General features: G+C 44.9%; 4 protein-coding genes across 9 annotated transcripts; 3 read left to right on the forward strand and 1 right to left on the reverse strand.

Annotated features, from left to right (window-relative positions):
• Nucleotides 1-2418: 2418 nt before the first annotated feature.
• On the forward strand, nt 2419-6462 carry tcta (T cell leukemia translocation altered). 2 transcript variants are annotated; one of them, XM_018762261.2, is made up of 3 exons: nt 2419-3013; nt 4352-4434; nt 5479-6462. In XM_018762261.2, the coding sequence occupies exons 1-2, from the start codon at nt 2803-2805 to the stop codon at nt 4408-4410; spliced, it is 270 nt and encodes an 89-aa protein (XP_018617777.1). In that variant the 5' UTR covers nt 2419-2802; the 3' UTR covers nt 4411-4434; nt 5479-6462. The 2 variants fall into 2 exon arrangements, with proteins under 2 accessions (XP_018617777.1, XP_018617776.1); XM_018762260.2 differs by having other exon boundaries at nt 2424-3013; nt 4352-4406.
• A 992-nt stretch (nt 6463-7454) lies between these two features.
• On the reverse strand, nt 7455-12038 carry glyctk (glycerate kinase). Of its 4 annotated transcripts, none has more exons than XM_018762226.2 (6): nt 11974-12038; nt 11356-11531; nt 10638-11039; nt 10384-10535; nt 9770-9945; nt 7455-8849 (listed from the first exon to the last, which is right to left on the reverse strand). In XM_018762226.2, exons 3-6 carry the CDS (start codon nt 10991-10993, stop codon nt 7962-7964), a joined length of 1572 nt encoding a protein of 523 aa, XP_018617742.1. In that variant the 5' UTR covers nt 10994-11039; nt 11356-11531; nt 11974-12038; the 3' UTR covers nt 7455-7961. The 4 variants fall into 4 exon arrangements, with proteins under 4 accessions (XP_018617742.1, XP_018617741.1, XP_018617740.1 ...); XM_018762225.2 differs by having other exon boundaries at nt 11356-11562; nt 11974-12034; XM_018762224.2 differs by having other exon boundaries at nt 11828-12025.
• A 101-nt stretch (nt 12039-12139) lies between these two features.
• On the forward strand, nt 12140-16921 carry wdr82 (WD repeat domain 82). Its single transcript, XM_018762221.2, has 9 exons — nt 12140-12515; nt 13192-13289; nt 13807-13873; nt 14274-14373; nt 14463-14579; nt 14722-14877; nt 15851-15920; nt 16188-16330; nt 16531-16921. The coding sequence occupies exons 1-9, from the start codon at nt 12355-12357 to the stop codon at nt 16558-16560; spliced, it is 942 nt and encodes a 313-aa protein (XP_018617737.1). The 5' UTR covers nt 12140-12354; the 3' UTR covers nt 16561-16921.
• A 2508-nt stretch (nt 16922-19429) lies between these two features.
• cisha (cytokine inducible SH2-containing protein a) lies at nt 19430-25128 on the forward strand. Of its 2 annotated transcripts, XM_029249820.1 has the most exons (4): nt 21452-22177; nt 22284-22424; nt 22531-22712; nt 23083-25128. In XM_029249820.1, exons 2-4 carry the CDS (start codon nt 22336-22338, stop codon nt 23556-23558), a joined length of 747 nt encoding a protein of 248 aa, XP_029105653.1. In that variant the 5' UTR covers nt 21452-22177; nt 22284-22335; the 3' UTR covers nt 23559-25128. The 2 variants fall into 2 exon arrangements, with proteins under 2 accessions (XP_018617795.2, XP_029105653.1); XM_018762279.2 differs by lacking the exons at nt 21452-22177; nt 22284-22424 and adding an exon at nt 19430-20031.
• Nucleotides 25129-25161: the final 33 nt, after the last annotated feature.

Consider the following 25161-nt stretch of genomic DNA (forward strand, 5'->3'; position numbering starts at 1 on the left):
GTCTTTTGGCACTGTTGTTATACCAAAAAGTTATGCAGAGAAGTTTCTAAATGTATTATTGATGAACCGTGTAAGGATTTTGCATTCCAGTGAGAATATGTACTGTTTGGATTCTTATATTTTGATAGAAGTACAGAGGAACATGCATATATCAGTAATTTATCATTTTAGTCAAATATCATATACACAGGTTCAAATTTGCTAATAAAAAATCAATATTTTCTGTTTTCCTTAAAGAATTTAAGCAGTACATAAACACTATCCAGGAGTCTATGAATAAGAAGGACATTAAGACTGTAGATTATTGTAATATTTTCAAGGTGTTGATGTGTCTGTATGTGGTTATTGGAGTGTTTTATTAATTTTTTTTTTTAAATTTACTTTGTTTATTTCCCCTTACTAGGTTTGATTGTTCTGGATTAATTGTCCTTGTAGTGTGAATGTTTGAGTTGTTTAAAATACAGTATATACGACACATAGTAAAAAACAATACATACTATATACAGTATATACAATATATAGTAACGACCCGCGTTACCGCGAGTTTGAGCGGGAAGCCAGGTCATTCTAAATAGTTGCATTATGGGAAATGTAAATAAAGTGTGCAACCACTGGGGGGACTTAAGGGTAAAATGAAGGGGTGACTGTGTTTGGCCGTTGGGAGAAAAATCTTGGGAATGCGTAGCATGTGTGGCTTGAGGTGCAAACGAACAAAACAATTCAGGTTTTCTTTCAAATGCGCAAGTGTTTTGCCTTTGAGGTGCAGGTCTTTGAGGAAACAGGATCCTTGAACCGAGAGCAGTATTTTCTTGTGTGCTTGTATTCTAATAAAACGTTCGTTATGGACTGTAAGCTCACATGAATGTGTTAAGCGCAAGTTGGCGTAACCAGACAAGGCATGAAGCTGCATCTTCCCAGTTCCCGTGTGTTTTGAGCCGTGAACTCATCTCCTCTCGTTAGTTTAGTGCTTTTTCCCCATATTTTTTCCCCTTTTCATTATTCACAATACCTGGTGCTAAACGTGCACTTGAAGGAAAACGAGAACCGTCTCGCAAGAGTACAGCAATCGATTTGGAGATGAAACTGAAAATAATAAAATGGTCATAGTCAATAGAAAATAAGAAAAAGTATGAAGGTGGACAAAAATGAGCGTCTAGCACTGGAACCAGGTTTCGCCGTATCGACTGTGAATTACCATAGTGAGGAGGAGAGGGTGCTGTACGTACAAAGGAGCACGTGAAAGAAACAGCTAGCACGAAAACGATAATAATATAACAGACTAAATATGTCTGACATTTACTATAGAATTATCTTGTGTAATTTTTTTTTAAAACCCATGTTTGCAACAAATGCCTAGGCTAGGGTCGGCTAGCCTATGCTGAATGGAGGGGGAAGAGGGGGAATCCGACATACGTATCTTTTGACTTACGTAAGAGGTTGAAGAACGGTCCATTTGCGGAAGTCGGAGGGTGTCTGTATTTGCAAACAAGACCTTGCTGAGCCAAATGAAATCATAGGTCATTGGAAAAAAAAAAATGGAGTTGTGTGGAAATGTGTTTCGATAAACAGTTTTAAATCATGACGAAAACTCGGCTGGTACCAGAAATTGATGCGCAAAGAAAGGTTTGTGAATGCTGGAATACATCAAGATGGAGAAAAAAAAAATATTTTTGAAAACATGAAATCGTGACTGTGTAAAATAATTCCGTGAACTGAAGCAAAGAGTGATGTGTTCGAAGAAAGTCGTAATAAAGCAAAAAGGCCATCAGTTTACAAGCAACAAATGTTAGGAAATGAGTACGTGAACTGGCACTGCTTAGACTAGTAGTGATGTAGTGGGCTGTGGGTTCAGCACTGGGTGTGGTTCTACTATTATTTGTGTGGGTTTGAGGACGTGAAAACACCGTGTTGCCCAGAGGTGTGTGTGTGTGTGTGGGAGGAGGGGCTGTAACGGAGTAGTATACTGTACTGTGCACTGTATAAATGTTTTGTCTTTTTTCATGAATAGACTTTAAATTTACTTTCACGTCAGTCATGCACCTACTTGTACTTAGTTATATGGACAAATGTGAATTTTCCGAGAACAGAAACTGGGGGTTTACTCTGTGACTCGTCTACGAGCTAGGCACCCATCTAGTGTAATTTTTATATTCACTTAGTTTTAAACTGTTATAACCCTCTTCTTATATTATGTACGTAGTAACACTGTGTATAGAGGTAATTTCTACTGATTTTTTTAATTAAAAGCAGAATATTCTATATTATACCCTTATATATACCCTTTTTCTTTTACAATCTTTTACAATTTGAATGAGACAAATTTGTACGATATTATTACACGTCGTATGACAGGAATCAGCGAAAATCAATACAAAGACACATCGCTCTTGCGCCCGGAGTTTTTCTTTAAATGAGGTAGCGGTTTCTACGGAAACCACTGAGGGATTATTTATTTACACCGGTTTATATTACGCTCCCTTGGTTGAAATGACATTTATATCATTTGTTAGTAATGCGTTTTACACTGATAATTAACTTTTTTTTAAAAAAAACGCGGATGGTAGGTGTGTGGTGAATCTGCTGCTGTGAAACTTTTGTCACTTCCTACAGTGCTACAGGCTTCTTTGTGTCTGTCGACACAGCGCTTCCTGCTCGCTCGCGCACAGACACACAAAGTATTTTGTTTTTTGGGTTTTTATTATTTTTTTTTTTTGTTATTTTCTCGCGTTCTTCATCCTGAAACAATGTGGCCCGGTGCGGTGTTGCCCGGCGGCACCCTGCTGCTGCTGTGTGTGTAGCGACATGGAGGAGCCCTGGGACCTGGAGCTCGTGTCCCGCCTCGCGGACGGAGTGCTCTCCTTCCTGTCCGCGTTCGCCGAGGACTGGGCGGCCAACGACATGAGGGTGGCCCTCTTCAAAATCCTCCTCGGCTGGCTCGTCCTCAGCCTCGTCGCCATCCACTTCGCGTGGAAAGTGTACGGGAGCACTGTGAACGACATGTACTACAGGCTGGGTGAGGCCGCACACGCCGCCTGGGGTCCGACTCGGCCACTCGGGGTCTTGCTCGTCGTGGCTGTGTGCTGCTGGGAGAGGGGCGCAGGCCAGGGGCTTCGAACAGAAACGAAACACTACTGCCTGGAAAGGGTTGGTTACAAATAATGCGTGCAGAATCATGTCAAGACTAGCAAAACCACGAGGTTCTCTCGGTTCTAGCTCCGTTGTGGTGGTGGTACCACCCCCCCCCCCCCCCCTCACTCAGAACTGCTGAATCTCTGTCCACATTTAAAAGGGTCTTAGAACTCACCTCTTCCACACTCACTTCACCCATGATCTAAGTTCATGTAACGTGTAAATGTTCATGTACTATAACCTTGAGATCATACCTGTCGAACACCAGATGCAGCTACTGTTGTAATGTAAATGTTTGCTAAATGTAGACGCTTTTGTCCGAAGTGACTTCCAATGAACTCTATATAGTGTTACTATCAGCCCACATACCTTATTCACCGCGGTGACTTGCACTGCTAGATACACTGGGTCACTCATCCATCCATCACTGAAATACACTCTCTCTCTGTCACTCACACACTATGGGGGAACCTGAACAGCATATCTTTGGACTGTGGGAGGAAACCAGAGCACCTGGAGGAAACCCACAGAGATACAGGGAGAACATGCAAACTGCACACAGACTGAGCAGCGATTGAACCCATGTCTTCTCACAGCACCCAGGCACTGTGAGACAGCAGCACTAGTCGCTGTGCCACCCACAAATGTTTAAAAAAAAAAAAAAAAAAAAAAAAGTTAGGCATGTGATTACAAATCATAGATATTGGAATAAACCTTTATGCAGCTACTCCTGTGATATACATTGGTTCCTGCGGTGTTAAGAATTGTACGTCTGCAACTATGTATTTTTCCTAAGGTAATGCACACATTGTATTTTCTGTGAGATGTTTGTCGCTTTGGAGAAAAGGATCTGCTAAATGAATAAATGTAAATGTAAAACTATGCATCACTGAGACAAATGACAATAGTTGGCATAGAGCCTCTGCCTTACACTTCAACGATGTGCTGTAGTACCCTTGATCGAGGGACATACCCTGAATTGACACAGTAAAAATTACCCAGCTGTATATATGGATAAATTATTTTAAGTATCTTACAATTTAAGTTGCTTTGGAGAACAGAACGAGCTTTATTGCCAAGTATGTTCACACATACAAGGAATGTGAGAGATCAGTGTGTACATTGTAATAATCGTTTTTAAGTCACTTGCTCTTCCCACCACCTTTGTTAGTGATGCTTCCGGTGAAAATAGTTGCACTGATTTGTTTTGTTTGTTTTGCAGGTACTGGGGGTCAGAATGGAGGCACTCCGGACACAGCCCCACACCTCAGCGGCTGGTAGGTGTCCTGCCTTGTGCGCAGCCAGGTACCTACACCTACCACCCTAGTAGTCTTTTCAAAACATGCTTTGTCATATAAACACTGGTGCATTACTGTCAGCGAAGGCTTTATGCCATTGATTGTTCAGGGTGAATGATCCTTTTGAATTTATTCATTTAGCAGATGTATTCCTCCAAAGTGACTTATAATTATATTTACCCATTTATACGGCTGGGAGATTTTACTGGAGCAATTCAGGGTAAGTATCTTGCTCAAGGGTACTACAGCTGGACATAAGCTTTGAACCGGCAGCCTCGGATCCAAAGGCAGCGGTTCTAGCTACTATGTTACCAGCTGTCCCTTTTATTTATGATCACATTTTTGATTGTCCTTTTTCGGAAGAGGGCTATCGTCACAGAACTTTCTGACCGTGTTGGACTATTTTACACTATATTGGATATAGTAATATTATTATAGATAATAATATAGAGCTGTCGCTTTGCAGTTAATAGACCTAAGTTCAAATCCGTACTTGTGCAGTAATACCCTTGAGCGAGGTACTTACCCTGAATTCGTACAATAATAAATACCCAGTTGTATAAATGGGTAAATAATTGTATGTTGCACAGTACACACAGCTAAAATTGTCAATTTGGAAGAAGCCTCAGCTAAATTGATTAATAATATATTGCCTTTTCGGGGTGCGGTGGCGCAGTGGGTTGGACCACAGTCCTGCTCTCCAGTGGGTCTGGGGTTCGAATCCCGCTTGGGGTGCCTTGCGGCGGACTGGCGTCCCGTCCTGGGTGTGTCCCCTCCCCCTCCGGCCTTACGCCCTGTGTTGCCGGGTAGGCTCCGGTTCCCCGTGACCCCGTATGGGACAAGCGGTTCTGAAAATGTGTGTGTGTGTGTATATTGCCTTTTCATAAAGGCACTTGATGCTGACTTTGCTGCAGCCGACCTGTCACGCGTTTCCATCATTGGTTTACGTCGCATCGTATGTCTTGGACATCAAGCTGATGACGAATGTGTAGACTGTTAGTAAATGTGCAGGAGTGTTGTGAGGTCTCAGTCCTTTTGTAACTCCTGTCAGGGAGAGTATGACTGGAGATGGCTTCAAGACCCACCGAGAATGACAAGCAAGATTCCACCCAGGTCCAGCCAGCGGGACTGCATCGTCCCACCTTTTAGACCCGCCAGTCACGAGGGATTTCTCCACGCTGTGCCTGGACTATAATGATTTTTTTTGTTCTTGTTTCTGGGGTTGTGTGACACCTGTCCAGATCTGAGGTCAAACTCTGGACATGCAGACCATTTAAGAAAAGAAAATTGAGCTACACAGAGACACCCTGTAAAGTGAAGTTTACACCCTGTGTACAGGCAGGTTGGTGGGTCAGCTGTGACAGTCAGCTCTTGGGGTAGATGGTTGTGCAGTTCTGTGTTCTGGCTTTGACTGTCTTCAGCTTTCAGTGGAAGGTTTACTTATGACAGATGAATTAATCTATAAGTAGTCATCACTGTTCAAGCAGAATTTAGAATTCTGCTTATGTAATATTAAGTCTTAAATTCAATGTATTCTATGAAGTAAATAAGGGAGAGTTTCTGGATATGGACAACTCAGCAAGAAGACTGATTATTCAATCCATATACCATACCATTGCTATAGTTTGAACCAGACCCAAATCAGTGCAAGAACATAGAGTCAGTGGCACAGGAATCTTAAACTGTCCACTTGTGATGGACCAGTTTTGTGAAATGGCTTGCTGGAAAACATAAGTCCAAACGTGGAATATCCTTTGTCAAGAGGACCACGATGTGGACACTTGCTGGTAGAGCCTCCACAGCTTGCCACTAATTCCATCATCTATGGATATTGAATTGTGTTGCTTTTTGAGTGTGAAATGGTGTGACACCAAAATACAATGTTCAGTGTGGTTGGATTGATTTCTGTAAAACATTAATGGTCTAACTTGTAATTATGTAATCAGGTATCTGCTGCGATCCTGAATTTCATCCGTGGCAGGAAGAACGGAGGTGTACTTTACTAAATAAGCTTCTTAATAAACAATATTTAACTTAAATACCTCATGTCTAACACCATAGTGTTTTTTTCTTGTTTTATCACTTGTAGAGTTGAGACAAAACCTTGCACAAAAAATTAGTAGTTTGGACAACTGGGACTGCATTAAATTAAGTCACCAAGATACATAAAATCTACTTTCATCAGCATGGCAAACATTTTGATGAAAGGTGCAGGACATTTGAGTTTCAATAATGCATTTGTTCTGTTCTTACCTTTGAAGTATATATTAACAATGATCAATTAATTTGTATATTTTTAAACCTTGTGCTTTATAATAGTAAAAGGCCATCCTTTATTCAGATTACCCTGAATTTAAATAACTCAGTTACAGTAAATTGTTAGAACATACTTGGTTTACAAAATACTTTGGTTAGTAGGGCAGCAGGAGAAGTAAATTAGAATGCTACACATTTAAATACTTTGTGATCACATAATATACTGTATTAATGTATAATTAGTGATCATATAGAAAATTAAGTTTCTCATACAAATTCTACTGCAATCCATCTAGTAAATCATGAAATAACATGTACCATAAATGACCACCACTCAGAGAGACTCCATCAGGACAATGGACATACCAAGCGTAAGGATACAACTGGAAGACATCAGTGAAGAGGCAACTTACATGGTCATACATAATCAACACCAACTTCACAGAATTTAAAAACATGAATTGTGAGCTAAATAATTTTGTGATACATGTTTTATTGTCAGATTTTTGACTGTACTTTATTCAAGTGTTCTTAGTTTAGTAGTTATTGTGACTTATACTGTAGGAGGGTGGAATGGTGGCACAGCAAGTTGCGCTGCTGTCTCACAGCACCTGGGTGGTGTGAGAGGACATAGGTTCCATCCCCACTCAGTCTGTGTGGAGTTTGCATGTTCTCCAGGTGCTCTGGTTTCCTCCCACAGTCAAAAAAGATGCCGTTCAGGTTCACCCATAGTGTGTGAGAGTATGTTCCACTGATGGATGGATGAGTGACCCATTGTAAGTAGTGTATCTAGCAGGGTATCGAGAAGTGTAAAGCACCTTGGTGAATAAGGTATGAGGGCTGATAGCATGACATAGTATGTATTAGTGAAAAGCATCTGCTAAATAAATGTAAATGTAGTAGCAATAGCATATTTTGTCCTCTATGTTACACTGTGGACCAGGAGAAACGCTATTTCACTCCGACGTGCGTTTTAAACATATTGTCGAAGTGACAAAGTTGACTTTGGCTTTAATTTCAGACAAAGCTGGATAAAGTATGTTATTTCGATGAAATGCACCTTAACTTCCATAATCCTTTGTTTCTGTGGCGGCGCTGTGGGAGGATGACAAATCCAGACATGTGCTTTCAGCATCTTTTGCAAAAGTCCCCTCTAAAACTCTTACTCAGCACCTCACTCTGTGGCAAGCTCCTGCTCAATTCCTATGTTTCATTGGGGTTACAAGACTCTTCTCTATCCATGTTGTAAAAAGTAAAGCTTTACTGCTCCTTCAGTCATCAGTTGTTGGGTGGCTGTGTGGGTATGAGCAGTAGATGCACGTCCATCACATTAGTTCCTGTGAGCCCAGGAAGGAGCAGGCATCGGCCTGCAGAGAGCCTGGAAAAAAAGGTATAGGAGTCGTTGTTGGAGAGAAAGCTGCTGGGGTCAAGGCCCTGTCGTCGGGCTTCCTCTTCAAGACCACCATCTGTCACTGCGCCTGCTGCGTCTGTGGGTCCATCCTGTCCATCCGTCCCACCGCTCAAGAACAAAGTGTCTTGAAGGGGTTGCTTTACTCCTAGTTCCAACCCCACCCGCAGTGCCAGCTCTTGGTTTCTCCCACCCCGTCCCTTCCCTATCAGTTGCACTGTGGGCTCACCACCTGCAAGGACGCAGGTGACCCCCCAGCCCTCTTCATGTGCTTCGCCCAGCACTCGCATGGTGCGGCACAGGTCCCAGCTCTCCACACCAACCTTGGGCCCCAGCTGTAGGATCTGTTGGGCCCAGTCCACAGATGGGTCACTGGGGGCACTTGCGAAACGAGCCAGGAGGCCATAGAGATGGGCCACCATGCACACATCTCCACACACCCCAGGGGATAGCACAACCGGGCGGAGCCCCAGCTGTCGTGCCCATTGTCCTGCGGCTTCAAGGGCAATGCTATTCGAGCCAATTACGACGTTGTGCACGCGGTTCTTTTCCTGCTCAGCTATCTTGCCCATCTCTTCACATTGTGGTTTTGATCGCCCCAACACCTCTCTTACAGACATGGGCAGCGAGTCACACAATCTGTAGCGCTCAAGGACTGTCCAGACACCTTGAGTTGAAGCTTCATATTGCACAGTGGGCCCACTAGCAATAAGGTCCAGAGGATCTCCAATCACATCAGAAAGAATCAGGGCTATCACCTAGAAACAAACAAAAAAAATTTACCATCGATATGCATTTCCTCTCATTTACATTTATTATCAGACACTCTTCTCCAAAGTGATTTACACTGAATACACTGAAATTAGCTGACATTTTTCATCCAATGTGAGCTACAATATGATATATACTACCATAAACTAGGTACAATCAGTCAGTCATCTATACACTACAGCACACACACACACACACACACACACACACACACACACATTACAAACTCCACAGACTGAACAGGGGTCAAACTTTTGTTCTCTTGCGCTGCCAAGGTACTGTGAGACTGCAGTGTTATCCACTGCAACAGTGCCTCTCCCACAATTCCACATAATGTGTTTCAGGTGAGGGGGTGCAGTGGCGCAGTGGGTTGGACCACAGTCCTGTTTTCCGGTGGGTCTGGGGTTCGAGTCCCGCTTGGGGTGCCTTGCGATGGACTGGCGTCCCGTCCTGGGTATGTCCCCTCCCCCTCCGGCCTTACGCCCTGTGTCACCGGGTAGGCTCCGGTTCCCCGCGACCCCGTATGGGACAAGCGGTTCTGAAAATGTGTGTGTGTGTGTGTGTGTTTCAGGTGAATTGGTAACTTACCATTGTCCATGGTGTGCTTGTGTATGTATATGCATGAGTAAATCAGTGTGTTTAATTGCTAAGAAATGATCTGGCATCCCATTCAGGGTATACAGTGCCTCATGTCCTATGATTATGGGCTACGCTCTGGACCATTGTGACCCTGCACTGAATAAGACATTACTAATAATGGACAGATGCATGGAGAGTTATGTATTTTAATGAGAAACATTTGGTATTTTGGGATCATCATCATTACCTGTACTGTGTATGTAGCTACACTACACATCCAAGCTCTAAAAAATTAACTGGCATGTTGGGGGCTTTGGGGATCTCCCACCTTAGCAGGACTAGCATTTTGCGCCAAGCCACCTCCTTTGAGCAAAGAGAGAGCCCTGCGGACCGTATTTAACTCCTGTATTGTGGCTCCAGCAGCTGCCAATTTGCGTGTCACTTCCTGCTTCTCCTCCAACGAGATGGGTGGTACTGGATAAGGGAGAAGTGCTGACCCTCCACCTGTGTACATATGCATATGTCATTATAATCATTTGCACACGCACAGGAATAATATGCGGTCTTGTACACAGATCTAGTAGATAAAGTCAAACAATAATAGAACTGAAAGGAAGATATGTTTGTGCTAAGATATTCTTACATTTACAGATGTGTGCCAAGTATTTCTATATTCTATAAATTTGTAACATGGTATGTTTGTATACCAAGAGGCCTAGACAAAGTGAAGAACAACAGTACAGGAGAAGTATCCTTAAAATTATAGCACATTAACCCCAAAAGTCAACAACTATCAAACAGTTCAAGTCAACAATTGAGATTACACCAGTACTACACTGCAGGTAATACTGAAGTTATGAAACAATAGCCCTGTAAGTGAAAAGGGCAGGGAATAACAAATTAGAAAAATTATGACCTAGTATGTGAAATGACAAGGTTTACCCGAGATGAGAACCAGTAGAAGATCAGTCTCGGTTAGCTGGCTGGCAATCTGACGTATGCGTTCTGCTGCCCTTTGGGCATCGGCATCAGGAAGGTTGTGTTTTGCACCCTCCAGTACCTCAATACGACTGTTCTGCTCCAGGAGCATGTGCCTAAGGGGTAGAAATGGAACTTGGTAGGATTAATTGTGGGACCACTGTGAAGGCCTTTCTGGTTTAGTGAGAAGGCATTGCATGGAACATTGTTATTTTTACCCTTTCCCATGCTTTTGAAGCGTCTCCTGAATACCATATGGCACACTGACCACGCCCTGAACAAGATGGTCTCCCACAATCCTCTCTGCCTCAGCTGCCATACCCAGCACGGCCTTGCCAAAGCCCACTAGATGAAGGTTGTGTTGGAGTGGGAAACAGTGACCATCCACCAGGAGCTGGTCTCCGCTACGCTGCAGTCTCTTGCGCACCACGGCATCAGGCTGCACTCCCTCGACTGCAGCTGCGAACACGGCCCGAGCCCGTTCTTCGAGCGACATCATGCGACGCGCCATGCCCCGGACAACGAGAGGACGACATAAAGGCAAAGAGCGGCAGAGAGACAAAACACGTGCCATGGGGCAACTACTCTGTAAACTCCACACAGAAGTCACTGGCGAATACCTGGGGAGGAAAGACAGAACAGCAATCAGAATCAAACCATTTCATAAGCAATACGTCTAAATGATCTAGTCTTCATGTGTTACTTCATTACCGCAAACTCTTAAAGCTAAATCCTAAGAGCTTCTGGATAAACGTATTCCCTTCTTTAACAGAAAACTCACTAACCCAGACAACGTTGTGAACGAGATTAATTGTTCCAAACAAGCGGTTCATCGTGACGTCTTCTCCCCCACACATATTAATATACAGGTTAACATCGAACACTTAAAACACACTTCCGTGCTGCAGCTTGACTGCCTGTCACAGTTCCACATACCCACACGACTGGCTCTGACCGGATCGCCTTCCGGACCTTGCTGTTGAGTCAGTGGCAGACAGCGTGCTCAGCCTGTATCAAGAGTCTAATGATTCACCCCACCAAAGATCAGAGGGGAAGGCGGCGAAGGAGCGGGGAACAACGTGGGCAGTACGCCTGGTGGTGGTGAGGGTCCCCTGGAGGGATCAGAGTACAGGTCACGTGGTCCTGGATGGGAGGACAGGTACACAGCTCTCCTCATTGGAGGACTGCTGAAGTCTTAACACTCTTCCACATTTGCATTGTACAACATGCAATAAGAAATGTTCGCAACGCATAGCAACATCTGGATATATCATAAATAAACCTGTGTAATAAAGACCTACAGCTGTAAGAGTAAATAACAGCCTTAGCTACAGTTAGCGCTGACCAGGACTTCCCACCTCAGGAGTTACAACTAAGTTAGTAGTACTTTTAATAAATATCTGCTTACTGCCTTGTGCTGATACGATTAAATGACATGCTGTATTACAAATTAAGATAAAATGAACATGCTTGAGTTGCCGATATACAAGCAAAAATAAAGAGGAAAGAATGGTGAGAGTTCAGAAAAAGGCTTAACAGCTGAAGGACGGAAACCTCAACACTGCAGAACCGCCATATTGAGTCTCTTCTCGCTCGGGCGGGAGGCGGAGCCTCTTTTGCGTTCACCCACCAACAGGGGGGGGCGGAGCTTTTATCAAACGTGCTGGAGGCGGCGTGGCTTCACGGTTTGACTGACGGAAGGGGGGCGGAGTCAGTTCTCTGTTCGATCGCCGCACAGAAGGTGGAGTCTCCTTAGGTTGGACGTAGGGACACATCCGGGCGGGTTTTCTCTGCGGCATTTGAAACGTTCTTAGATAAATCGTTGTTTTACATTTTATTAATAAGCCTCTATAAGTACTGTTACAGAAGACAGGTCGGTAGCTTCGAAATTCCATACAGGGAGGAGAGACTGGCGCTGGGCCAGTGGCGGACGTCATGAAGCTCACGGACAATGTGCTGCGGAGTTTTCGTGTGGCGAAGGTGTTCCGGGAGAACTCGGACAAAATCAACTGCTTCGACTTCAGCTCGAATGGCGAGACCGTTATTTCGAGCAGCGACGACGACTCCATCGTCCTATACGACTGCCAGGAGGGAAAGTGAGCGAGAAACACTGGGAGGAATGGCTTTAATCTGTTATAAAGCGTCGTTTCCTTGAGTTGAGGCCTACTGCAGGTGCCTCATCCCCGGGCTCGATTTAACATCTTGCCTGCACGGAGTGCACCTCACTCTCCTTTGTCATAACGTCGAAAATCTGGCCTTTTCTAAAACTGTGTTGACTTCTCTCCCTTTTTATTTTGTTAGTTATATTTAGTTATCTGCTCACAATTTTGGAGGCGGGTTAGCAGTGTATTTAGTGTTAAATTTACTAGTCTGGATGTATTTTCCCTTGGACGCATGACACTGACAGCAAGGGCTAACGGAAAAGTCTGTTACAAAATGTATTTCTTAAATGCAAAGTATTAAATAAAATAATTAAAGTAATTGATTTTATTCGTGGGCATACCTGATTATAAAACAAGGCTCAATTAGTCAATATTTTGTATGAGCACTTTGTCTCATATTTTGAAGGAACAACAACTGCTCAGTGACTTATAGGAAAGAAGTGAATCAGAAGGTTCTATGAGAATTGTGTACAGTTCCAGTAACTTATATTTGTTTACATTGGAGAGTGGGTGTGGGCAATGGGGGTGATCTTTCTGTGGATGAAGTAGTGCTGATCTTGGTACCTACAGTCATCACGTTGCTCGTTTTCTCTCCCTGTTTTCGGACCAGGCCCAAACGGACCCTGTACAGTAAGAAGTATGGAGTGGATCTAATTCGTTACACGCATGCAGCCAACACAGTGGTCTACAGCTCCAATAAAATCGATGGTTGGTTTGTTCTTACATATTCCCGTCAAGTATGTGTCGTACTACATGAAGCAGTGTCCTTTTGTGAAGGGTCACGTTTTGTTAAAATAACACTTTTTTTTTTTCTTTCCCTGAACAACAACTTGATATGTACTGATGTCAGCGGTGTCCAAGGCTGGAGTTGGTTATTAACAATGTTTCCACTTGGTCTGTTTGGCCTTGGACTCCTGTTCATGGACTTGCAGTGGGATCGTAGATGACGATGGCAGCCTTGTGCTGAGGTAGTTGTTTGTACAGTTTGTGGGTCTGTGATTCTGCCCGGTTTAGGAGCTAACTGTACAGGCCACTGCCTTGCCCAGGGTGGAGCCCCATTCTTCTGATTTGTCTGCTGGATTCACCCATAATGGCTATGGTCTCCTTGGGATTGTTTTCATTTTTCATTTCTGTCAGTGACTGACTTTTTCTTGTTTGTACAAGTCTCATTTTGTGACTTTTTTTTTTTCTACTCCCCCCCCTTCCCTGTCCATGTGATCTTCAGATACTATACGATACCTCTCTCTGCATGACAACAAGTATATCCGATACTTCCCTGGACACAGCAAAAGGTGGGGTTAGCTTGTGGCTATAAGTACTGAGGGGCTTGGCAGAGGAAAGATTAATACAGCAGATTAAATCAAAAGAATTAACAACATGTTAACTGCTGTACAGTGCACTTTATGTGTCATTTAAAATGATAATCACATGGTTAGTTTTTATCAGTCCCTGTAATTTCTAATGAATTATTATTTGGATGAAATTACCAGATTATGATGATGTTAATACCCTGCTTAAAATGTGGATGAGGTGTAGTGAGGATATTAATTCTGATTTTTATATGTAAAGTATTTTCTCTATTTCTGTTTAGCCTGGTTATAAAGTTATCTAGATTTGTGAAATTTCCACTCTGGCCATGAACCTTAATACATCTGGCATTCTGTTTACTTAAGCTTTGTCATGTTTTTGCAGAGTTGTGGCACTCTCTATGTCTCCTGTAGATGACACCTTCATTTCAGGCTCCATGGACAAAACTATTCGGCTGTGGGACCTCCGATCACCAAATTGCCAGGTACATCTTGATAATCTCTCCCTTTATTTGTTCTTTTTGCTTTTGTTTGTCTCTGCCGGATCCTATGCATTCGTGTTCATTTTTCTCAGGGTCTGATGCACTTACAAGGGAAGCCGGTGTGCTCCTTTGACCCAGAGGGGCTGATTTTTGCCGCAGGAGTGAACTCAGAAATGGTGAAGCTGTATGATCTTCGATCATTCGATAAGGTAGGTGAATCGATTTTTGTTGCATTATGCACTGTGCACTGTATTTCTTTCTAAAAGACCTGGTTAACATCTAAAGCTTTGGGGTGGTTTTGCTAAGTTTGTGTGCAAGTGTTTGAGTAAACAAATATCTGGTGTTCCACAGGGTCCCTTCGCTACTTTTAAGCTGCCCATAGACAGAAACTGTGAGTGGACTGGCCTCAAGTTCAGCAATGATGGCAAGCTGATCCTGGTCTCCACGAATGGAGGTACCCTCCGTGTTCTTGATGCATTCAAAGGAGCTGTGCTGCACTGCTTTGGGGTGAGTCTCTTCTGTCAGTGCTAATGATTGCTTCCATGGTGTGTATGAATACTCTAAATTGTTCAATTTAAAGTGTGCAGAAATTGTGCTTTTCTAACATTCAGTTGTGCCTTGTTTCAGAAAAAGTTTTGTGCTCTAATATTTCACCTGCTACATTTTTTTTTAAAAAAACTATTTCTTGTTATTAAAAAAACATCTTGTTATTATTAGTTTTGCATATAGTTATCGAGGCTGCGGAAAAGGCATCTAGTTGACTGTCGATCAGGAGAGGTGATCTTCAAATTCAAAGTAGCCCTACCTGGACACAGGCTGTGGTCTGATTAATGCTGGATGGGTTGTCTGCATAAGAGTGTCTGATGTTTAAATACTCATGTTACAGCACTAGTGATCTTTCTGAGTGCATCCCAAGACCTGTGATGTTATTGCATAGCATGTTGTTTTCTTGGAGGGGCAATTATGTAAAACTGTTCAAGGTACTATAGGTATTATTACTATTATTATTAATATTAAGCTTTATTTTGGTGGCACGTTTGTTCAAGACAACTTACCGTGTTAGTAAAAACTGCAGTCATCAACCCATTTATGCAGCTCTGTATTCGTACTGTATCAGTTCAGTGTTAATACTCAAGGGTATTTAGGCACGAACAGGGATTCGAACCAGGAACCTTACGGCTGCAAAGTGCCTTAAGTCCTTAAGGCTGTCAGCTGCAGGTCCTATCCAGCACATGATTTGGAAACAAAATGCTTCTCTGCAAGAGTTTAAAATTGAACCAAAAATTGAACCATTTCTGTAACACTAATGACTGTATTACATTAGTTCAATAATAATAATGTATTGCTTAAACAAAAAACTTTTCCCCCAGCAAAAAAGTTAGACCAAGTGTATTTGTGGTAATCGCCGTAATAAGCTACAGCTATGAACACGGGTTGCACTACTTAACCATTTGCTTACCTTTACTTGTCATTCCTTTAGGGCTACAACAATAGTAAAGGGGTCACCCTTGAAGCCTCCTTCACTCCAGATTCCCAGTTCATTATGATAGGTAAGTATAGAAATCGAGAACCAAGCACAGTGAAACATGTAGATGAACCATAATGCTCTTTACAGCAGATATGCACACACATGTTGTATATGTGAAGCTGCAATTTGACCTGACCATGAGTTCAACAGTGCACACTCAGACTGAAATGTTGCACTAACCCATACACCCTTGACAACCACTGCCAAACTCCTCCACCCTCAAGCACCTGAGACCTGGACCTGATATGCGAGAATCACTGACTCACTGACTTGGCCTTTCGTCTCTCAGGTTCGGAGGACGGCAAGATTCATGTGTGGAATGCAGAGAGTGGCATGAAAGTGGCCGTGCTCGACGGAAAGCACACAGGGCCAGTGACCTGTCTACAGTTCAACCCCAAATTCATGACTTTTGCAAGTGCTTGTTCCAACATGGTAAGTAATGGTCAGTGACAAATGCACCGATGCATGCCGGTACACAACAGTGCCTCATTTGGTGTGCATGAGTGCACCTGGGTTTAGCATAATATCAGCCCTAAACTTGCTTAGTATGATATGGATTTCCATGGTCAAGATGTAACTTGCTCCATTGCAGTGTTTCATTGTCACGTTCATGTCAGTCCCTCTCTTTGCAGGCGTTTTGGTTGCCCACTATTGATGACTGAGACTTCTAACCATAAAGCAGCTGCGTTACAATGTGCGGCAATACCATCGGGAATTTTCTTCAACACCAGCGTGGGGCAGTGTACTTCTTTCTTACCATGTCTGGGGTTTGAAGATTGACTGACTAAACCTAATAAGGCTTGTAAATAAGGAGAACAATGAGAATGTTTTTTACCGTGTTGATTAAAATGTTCTGTTTTTACATGAGCGTATTTTTTTTTCTTTTTTTTGCAGCAAGTTATGGCGGTAGTTCAGTCTGAGTATGTTGAGTATTACTGTCTTGATGTGTTCCACGCAGATGAATGCGAGTGGACTTGGTGTTTATTTCTGTTGGAAGTGCAAAAGAAACGGTGGAACAAAAAAACATCTCACTTGTGGTTGCACCTGTGTCTGACAATCCAATATATGTATAGTTCCATTCCTGCCTTACACAAATATTTTAGGTTTCTAAATTTCATTTTGCAATTCTGGTGTGTATTTATAATTGGTACTGTTATTTCAACAAATGTGTGCTTAAAAAAAACTTGGCCTTTGCCAGCTGTTAAATTTAAACAGTTCCTCAGGGGTGTGTTTTGGAACAGCAGGGCTTGTTCTTGGAGGGATCATAAGGTCTGTTTTTCAAAAATTTAGAACTGATTACACGAATCAGCCTTGTGCACATTTAATCGTATGTGTCAACTTAATTTAAGAATGTGTAGACTTCCCTTAAATGCATTTTTTATTTTTATAGATCTGACCTCCACAGGCTAGAGTTAAACCAGGGTTCAGGGCTGATCTCTGCCCACTCAATGTTGATCAGATTAGTAATATTGTAAGGCAGGCTGTCTTCTTGTTAGCAAAATGGGAAATCCACATCATTTCCTGTTTGCTTTTGTCAAGACATAACTGCTCCTTACTCACACCCCTGGGTTGTTTACACATCCATTGCAGGCTTCTGAAGGTCAGCAAAAAAATCCTGAAGTAGTAACTTGAATCAGGGTGGAAAGATCACATGCAGTAATATTAGATGAGACTTAGTGCACATGCAAAATGCATCTGAAATATTTCATCCCACATTGTCTGCCTCCACAGAGCATCACTTCATTCTTTGGCTTTTTTTGCACTAAGTGTGGGTTTTCACAGTAAGTCAACATTTTATAATATTTCCTCTGTTTATTCATCCCAAATATCTTTAGTTCACCCGGCAAAATCGAAGGTCCCCCTAAGCAAAACACCAGACGCTAAGGTGGACTGAAGGCCTTTCACTTACGTAATCCAATAATGATTCTATTATTCCTCGCTACAAAATACGCCTCGTTATGAAGTTTTTTCTTGGCAGCGTTAAGTGCTTTATTATTAAGTTACTATAAAGGCCGGCAGATGGCGACAAATCGCACCATCTAGCGACTCGCAACAAAGTTTCAGTGATAATAATGTGAAGTCGCTTCATGTTCCCAGATGTGCGTCACTCGGGGTACAAATGTGCGATAGTGTATTAAGGTCTGTTACGTGATCTGCCCCCACCAGTCTGATCCAGTCTATTACTCAAAGGGTGGGAGGGGCAAAAAATATCAATGGTACTCAATGAAGTTATACACAGACACTGGGGGCCCATACGGCTTTCCCGAACACGTGGGACACGCCCCCTGTTACATCCATGCGTTTCAGTGTAAACTTCCCTCATTGTTCATACTGTATATAAATATAAGCGCCCCCCCCCCGAAATGTGCTGGTGGTGCTAGGGGGAGCGTGGGGGGCGGGGCGGCCCATCTCATCCCTGTGGTTTGCAGGGAAGGAGGAGGCGGCGCCCGTGTCCCTAGAGTAATATATCAATGAGGATCAGGACAAGTTATGTATTAGTATGTATAGTCGATATAACGATTAACTCTTATAATACAATAATATAACACAGAGACAATACCACCATGCAATAAGTTATATATTAGTAGGTGCAGTCGGTATAACGATTGGACTCCTACTGTAGGGCGCCCCCTAGGAGCAGGAGCGGCTATGGCATTTTGTTCTGTACCTGCAGGTATTTGTCTCCTGCTGTTGCGCGGTGTTCTTCACAAATTAGTAATAAATTAGTGTCGTTGCTTATTGCGTCGGAGCCGAAAGCCGCGCTCGTCGCAATGTAACAATATATGAATGAGACTGAATCGGGTGTGGGGGCGCGCTGTGGGTTTGATCGGGTCCTGCTCTCTGGTGGGTCTGGGGTTCGAGTCCCGCTTGAGGTACCTTGCGATGGACTGGCGTCCCGTCCTGGGTGTGTCCCCTCCCTCCTCCAGCCTTACGCCCTGTGTTGCCGGGTTAGGCTCCGGCTCCCTGTGGACCCCCCAATGGGACAAGCGGTTTCAGACAAGAATCATGCGTGTGTGTGATTTGGGTGTGTACATTTATAGGTGTACAGGAGGCAGCCACGAAGTGCCACTCACTGTGTTGCGACATGAACAATGTGTGAGAAGCGGTCTCTATCAGAGTCTATGTCCCCCCCCCGTTTCCCGGCATGAAGAGACGACTGACAAGGGACACGAAGCCCACGGCCCGGGACTGGGTGGCCACCCTGTGGGTGAGAGCGACGCTCGGTTCCGTTCGTGTCCTGCCGAGGACCCACGCGCTCGGTTTTCGTCCACTCTAGATACTAGAGGACACGTGTTTTGAGGCGCGTCTCGTAAAACTGCACGTGTGACTTAACACCGGCGCCGAGTCCTAACGCGTCTCTTTCGGGCACGTTCCGTGTTTCGCAGTGATCCCCCATGTTTGGGCGCGCGGCGTGGACAACTTCCTAGGGATTCATGAGCTGCGTCCACAGCGCTCCACGTCGCAGGCTTTCTCTGGGGAGGGCCGCCGCCGAAGCTCCGCGGAAAAGTGCGACCGCGTGTGGGGAAAAGGCGCGCGCGCACGCGCGCCGGGGGGTGGGGTTCGACCTGGGTGCCTCGTGCTGCCCGCTGCTGTCGTCACGGGCGCTGATGCGCGCGCCTCTTTCCCAGAAGCGCGTTCTTGGAAGTGGCGTGAACTCACGAATCCGAACCCACGGGACTTTTCCACACGGCGTGAATCACATTTCCTTTAAAGACGGGTCGCCCTGTGCCGCGCGCCGCAGTGTCGCGCGTGTTCCGCTCAGCACACACCGCGCGCGAGTGTTGTATTCCTTCTGCGTGCAAGTTTTTATTATATTTTATTTATTCCTATACTATAGTATTTTTTGTGTGTGTGCGCGCGCGTGTCTTCTAGACACAACACTGTCTCTTCGCTTCCGACCGACCCATTTATTACGGAACTCTTTTTTTTTTTTGTTTGTTATTGTTGTATTTTTTTAAAAAATATATTTATATATTTCCACATATTGCCGTTTTACCCCCTCGCGGGATTTTTGTTTTCTCGAGCGCTTTTCTCCAAATATAGCGCAGAAAAAGAGGAGGACAGGAAATTGGAAACAAAAATTGAAAAAAGGATTCATTCACGACTTTGGTCATGATTCTTTGTGTTCAAGGGTAAGTTTTTCCTCTTTTTACGTGAATACACATTTATGTTCATGTATTTGTATTTGCGTATATAATAATGGATATGCAGATGTACGGTATTTTTATGTATGTATAATATAATATATGTATCACTCGTTCTGGGAACTGTCACTGTGACACTGTGTGTGTGAGAGACATGAAATAGGATACAAGTTTCGAGGTGTCTTAACAGCTCAGCTCAATCAATGTGAGGTCGTTGCTGTTGAGGATTTCTTTTTTTTTCCATGATCTGATTATTTCAATGACTCTGCTGTGTCTTTTAAGTACTGCATATTGTAAGCACTTGTTTTTGTTAATATTTAAAGACAATGTGGCCACTGGAAGCTCTGTCAAGGTGTGAGAGAAGTGTCAAGTGACATCTTTCGGAGTCTTAGTGATGACTGCATAATTACTCTTTTTATCACTCTCTTGACCCCCGCACACTGCACACAAATAGTCTTAACTGCTCTGGTTTCCAGTTTCCTCATTGGGCTCTTTTCTGAAGAATAACGGGGGAACTCTGACAGCTGCAGGGTAAAACAAAGTTTATTTCTCATACTTTCCTCTGCGGTTCTTTCACAATGAATCAGTAGTTCCACGAAAAGTCCCGGGGACAGAAACCGTAAACACGCGCCCGTGGGTGGCGGAGGGATGGCCGCTCTCCAACCGCACCTTGACGCTTCACAAGGGCTGTCCTGGGTGCGAGCAGCGGCGTCGGGGTCAACCAGGTGGTGTCATCAACGGTGCTGCTGTCACAGATGTGGCACCGGGAGGAGTTGAAGCAGGACCTGTTGTGTGGTGAACCTTTTTGTCCCACAATTTATACAGGAACCTGTTTTATAATATGTTGTACAGTAGGAATTTCTAATCCATCCATCCATCATCAGTGACCGCTTGTCCTGGTCAGGGTCACGTGGGTCTGGAGCCTATCCCGTAATCACTGGGAGCAAGACTGAGGAGGGTACACCCCTCAGACAGTAGGAATAACGCGTCATGAAAGCATCTGACACCCTGACGGTGCGGATTTGTGTTCCAGACGTATGACTTCAGCTTCACGCACCCTGACTTGTGTGTTTTTGCCACTCTGCCTTTTCTCCCTTAACAAGTGAATGAAAAGGTAAAGTGGGGGCGGCACGGTGGCACAGCAAGTAGCGCTGCTGTCTCACAGCGCCTGGGTGGTGCAAGAGGACGTGGGTGCGGTAACCTCCCCGTGTCTGTGTGGGTTTCCTCCGGGTGCTCTGGTTTCCTCCCACACTCCAAAGACATGCTGTTCAGGTTCCCCCATAGTGTGTGAGTGACAAAGAGAGTGTGTTCTGCTGATGTATGGATGAGTGACCCAGTGTAAGTAGTGTATCTAGCAGTGTAAGTCACCGCGGTGAATAAGGTGTGTGGGCTGGTAACACTACATAGAGTTCATCGGAAGTTGCTTTGGCAAAAAGCGTCTGCTAAGTGAATAAATGTAAATTTATCAGGACTTTTAACTCTGCACAACGCAGTCACAGTGTGACCCAGAAAAGTTGTTCATCTCATTGTCAAATCACCTGAGTTCTTTGGAAGCTCCTCTATAGGGAAGCGTTGTTTGCATGTGTGGGTGTAATTTTCCGTGACGTGCAGTTTAATTTCTATGTAATACACAGGGCTGACCTGCTGGCCACTGACAAGTCTCTTCATTAAATTTTGTAGGAATCTGAGAGCATTTGGTTTGTAGGGTTGTGTCTACCTAATTGACACACAATATAAATTGTACCGTATATGTTTCGTATTGACTGCTGTGTGGTGTTTTTACTCCGGCATGCGGACACCTCCCATGCTGTGTATATGGTGTGGGCTGGTATGTAAGGAGAGATGTGTGGTTTTTTTTTTTTTTTTTGAGTTTTGAGATAACTAGAGAAACTAGATCCCCGCGGAAAGAGCCGAACCCGGTTTCCAGGTAATTGGAGGGAGGAAGAGGGTGATCTGGGGCGAAGAGGTCTTCTGGTTTTAGGACATAAGCAAGGTGGAGGGAGGACCGCTGAGCTTCACTTGTGATCATCGGTGAGCGACAGAGGCAGAATGTGGAGCAGCAGTTCGGTGGAGTACACGTTTGTGGGTGGGCACAATCTTTGTACTCTGGATATGTAGACTCAGCTGGGCGCAGGTCAGTGACCCGGTATTCCGAGATGTGAGAAACTTCTAGATTTTTTTTTTTTTTTTTTTCCCCCTTTCTCTGAAATGAAGACCTGTCTCTTAATTCGGATTTGAAGGTGTTTTCGCCGAGTCCTCGATGTTATGGATGGCGATGGTTAATCCGGTCCGATGAGGGTTGTTCTGCGGAGGCGGAGGAAACCTGTCGTTATTTCCGTTATAGCAGAAAAAGGCCTTTCTTTGTTTGGACGTGGAACTGGGTGTGCGTCCCAGGTTGCCCTGATGTCACCGCTTTGCATGTTTACAGTGAATTGTCTATCCTGCGTGGTGTCTCCATGGTGACCGCCTCTTCCTTCTTGCCTGCAGCCACAGAGCTCTTCTTCCGGCTCCCGGGACGGAAGCGGCTGCCATCGGCGCACGGTCAGACCCGCATCACGGGTTCCCCTCCCCTGCATCTCTGCACTGTGCACACAGCAGCCCCCCGCTGTGGGACCCCACGAAGGACCTGCTCTCCATCGCTCAGACGTTTCATTACCTGGATGTTTCAGGTATGGCAGGGCTGTCACATCCCTGGACACGTATAGTACGTATATGAATATCGTGTAAAGTTTACAAGAAGCTTAAGAAGCCGTATTCCTCAATGTGCCAGTCTTCGAGCTCACTACACCACCAGCTAATTTTATTAACTGCTGTGTCCCGCAGCGTTTAATCCTCTTAAAAGCAGCCAGTGTTAAAATGCTTTTCATGCAAAGCCATCTTGCAGTGTTACAAAATCAGTGATATGGAGTGGAACACACCTCCAGGGAGACTTACAAAATCACATGGAGCTCTCTGGGTTTTGCAGAACATGACTGCAGTTGAGCAGCTTCCAAGTAGCTGAGCGGCAGGGAATGGAGCTGTTTGCTTGTGCCGTTGCAGGGTGGTACTGGGGGGCTGTGTCGGCCGGCGAGGCCCGCGCCGTGCTGCAGGACACCCAGGAGGGCACCTTCCTGGTGCGGGACAGCAGCCACCCGCTCTACATGCTGACCCTGTCCGTGAAAACGGGACGCGGCCCCACCAACGTGCGCATCGAGTACAGCCACGGCCAGTTCCGCCTGGACTCCAGCTCCTTGGCCAAGCCCCGGCTGCTGGCCTTCCCCGACGTGCCTAGCCTGGTGCAGCACTACGTGAAGTCCAACAGGGCGGAGGAGGACACGTCTACCCTGCCGCAGCCCGCGCCCAAGGAGAACGCCCTCCTGCTGAAGCTGGTCCGGCCGCTCCGCCGGCACCCGCCGTGCCCCTCTCTCCAGCACCTCGCCCGCCTTGCCATCAACCGCCTCACCATGAGCTCAGAGCAGCTGCCCCTGCCACGCCCACTCTTACATTACCTGCAGGACTACCCTTTCCAGCTTTGAAGGCTCGCTGCAGTCGGCGTTCACCATGTACACACACCATTGCTGTGACCCCGTGGCACTGATGATGCTCTGGAACGACTGACCGCTGTCGAATGGGAACAATGTGAGGCGGATACCTGCGCGTAGGGCAGTACCATCCCGATACTGTCCGGAACATTCACGTGGAACATGTTGCATTCTGGGAAGTGTAGTCTCGCCCATAACTGAACGAACAAAGCGCCATGCTCTTGGGGGCTGGACCGTGGGCGACCTCTTGCTCCCAGTGTGCCAGACCCCTTCGTCTTGAATGAATTATTTTTCAGATTTTTTTTTTTTTTTTTTTTTCCTTTCAATTGGTTAGGATTCAAGTGATTTTCCATCCCACCGTGTGGGTGCTTGTATATAGTTCTTTATTTTCTAGTAAAAATATAAAATGAAATCGATCATTTGCTTTCTTCCTCATTTGCCCATTCCTGCGTCCAAATGCATTAGTGTAGTCTTATAATCCGGTGCACGGAGGTGAAACATAAATACTGGCGGTATTGCAACGTGTCTGCAGATCTGTTTGGCAGATACTTTTCTCCAGAGTGAAGTACAATCCATAGTACGCTGAATTACCAGCTTTAATGATGTCATATTTGTTCTGCCTGAATAATCAGAGCCATACAAAATGAAAAGTACAAATTGGGTGATTTAATAGTTGGGTTAAATAAAATGCGTTTCATGCACCCCCGACTACCCTATACAAAGCAGGAAAATACATGAGTAAACCCACCCACTTCAGAAGACCCACTTTAGAGAAACGCAGTAGCCTCGCCTCTTTCAACTTATTTTAGTTGAGTTTTGAAGAATATTATGTTAAACGTAAAACATACAGAATGGAGAAGTGTTACAGCATTAATGCCGAGAGATGAAGCAGTCATCTCCTGCCGCGTCCAGTGCTGTGGCACATCTCAATCCTTTAGTATTGAAATATATTTCAACAGTTAACGTGCGAGTTTGTACCGTGCAGTCAGCTGTTGCAAGACAAAATGCACGAGAAATGCTGCAGAGAGCCCTGTGGTTTGCCTGCGGTTGCGCGCGGGGCGCTGCAGCTGTACGCCTGGCTGTGTGAGCGGCGCGCGCTGCTAGAGCGCCCTTTCGCTCACTGGTTCACAGGCTAAACACGCAGTTCCCGGAAAGCGCCAGATACTGGGAGGGACCATTCCAAGAAAGGCTTCTGTAATTACCTTCAGCCACACTGCACTCGACTTCCAAGAACCAAACGTTAGAGAGGCTGGGGTGCCAGGCGAAGTCCTATGGGCGGGCTCTCTCGCTCGCTCTCACACACACACACACACACACACACACACACACACACTCGCACGTACGCACGCACACAGCTGAGATGGTTAGGAAATACTCCAGCCCAGAGTTCTTTGGAAAGCTGAGCCTACATTAATCGCTGCAGGCGAAACCTAAACATACCTGCGAGTTTTGTGCATGACACAATAAATGTGAAAAGTGACGTGGGGACCGGGAGGAGGGGGGTGGGAACAATGTTGTGCTAACAGCCGGAGTACGGCGGTCGAACTCCAGGGAAACGAAGAAAGAAAATTCCATATCGGGGATGCGCTATTTTTAA

Source organism: Scleropages formosus, chromosome 2 (assembly GCF_900964775.1).
Source record: "Scleropages formosus chromosome 2, fSclFor1.1, whole genome shotgun sequence".
In the NCBI taxonomy this organism is placed as follows: Eukaryota; Metazoa; Chordata; class Actinopteri; order Osteoglossiformes; family Osteoglossidae; genus Scleropages; species Scleropages formosus.

Excerpts from the sequence above, each read along its gene's own strand:
- cisha (XM_029249820.1), top strand. The coding sequence starts at position 22,336 with ATGAGGGTTGTTCTGCGGAGGCGGAGGAAACCTGTCGTTATTTCCGTT. Across the intron at positions 22,425-22,530 it reads TTGTTTGGACGTGGAACTGG|CCACAGAGCTCTTCTTCCGG; the intron begins GTGTGCGTCCCA and ends TCTTGCCTGCAG. Across the intron at positions 22,713-23,082 it reads TCATTACCTGGATGTTTCAG|GGTGGTACTGGGGGGCTGTG; the intron begins GTATGGCAGGGC and ends GTGCCGTTGCAG.
- glyctk (XM_018762226.2), bottom strand. The coding sequence starts at position 10,993 with ATGGCACGTGTTTTGTCTCTCTGCCGCTCTTTGCCTTTATGTCGTCCT. Across the intron at positions 10,536-10,637 it reads CTTCAAAAGCATGGGAAAGG|GCACATGCTCCTGGAGCAGA; the intron begins GTAAAAATAACA and ends TCTACCCCTTAG. Across the intron at positions 9,946-10,383 it reads TCTACTGGTTCTCATCTCGG|GTGGAGGGTCAGCACTTCTC; the intron begins GTAAACCTTGTC and ends ATATGTACACAG.
- wdr82 (XM_018762221.2), top strand. The coding sequence starts at position 12,355 with ATGAAGCTCACGGACAATGTGCTGCGGAGTTTTCGTGTGGCGAAGGTG. Across the intron at positions 14,374-14,462 it reads TCCGATCACCAAATTGCCAG|GGTCTGATGCACTTACAAGG; the intron begins GTACATCTTGAT and ends CATTTTTCTCAG. Across the intron at positions 14,878-15,850 it reads CTGTGCTGCACTGCTTTGGG|GGCTACAACAATAGTAAAGG; the intron begins GTGAGTCTCTTC and ends TCATTCCTTTAG.
- tcta (XM_018762260.2), top strand. The coding sequence starts at position 2,803 with ATGGAGGAGCCCTGGGACCTGGAGCTCGTGTCCCGCCTCGCGGACGGA. Across the intron at positions 3,014-4,351 it reads CGACATGTACTACAGGCTGG|GTACTGGGGGTCAGAATGGA; the intron begins GTGAGGCCGCAC and ends TTTGTTTTGCAG. Across the intron at positions 4,407-5,478 it reads GCCCCACACCTCAGCGGCTG|GGAGAGTATGACTGGAGATG; the intron begins GTAGGTGTCCTG and ends AACTCCTGTCAG.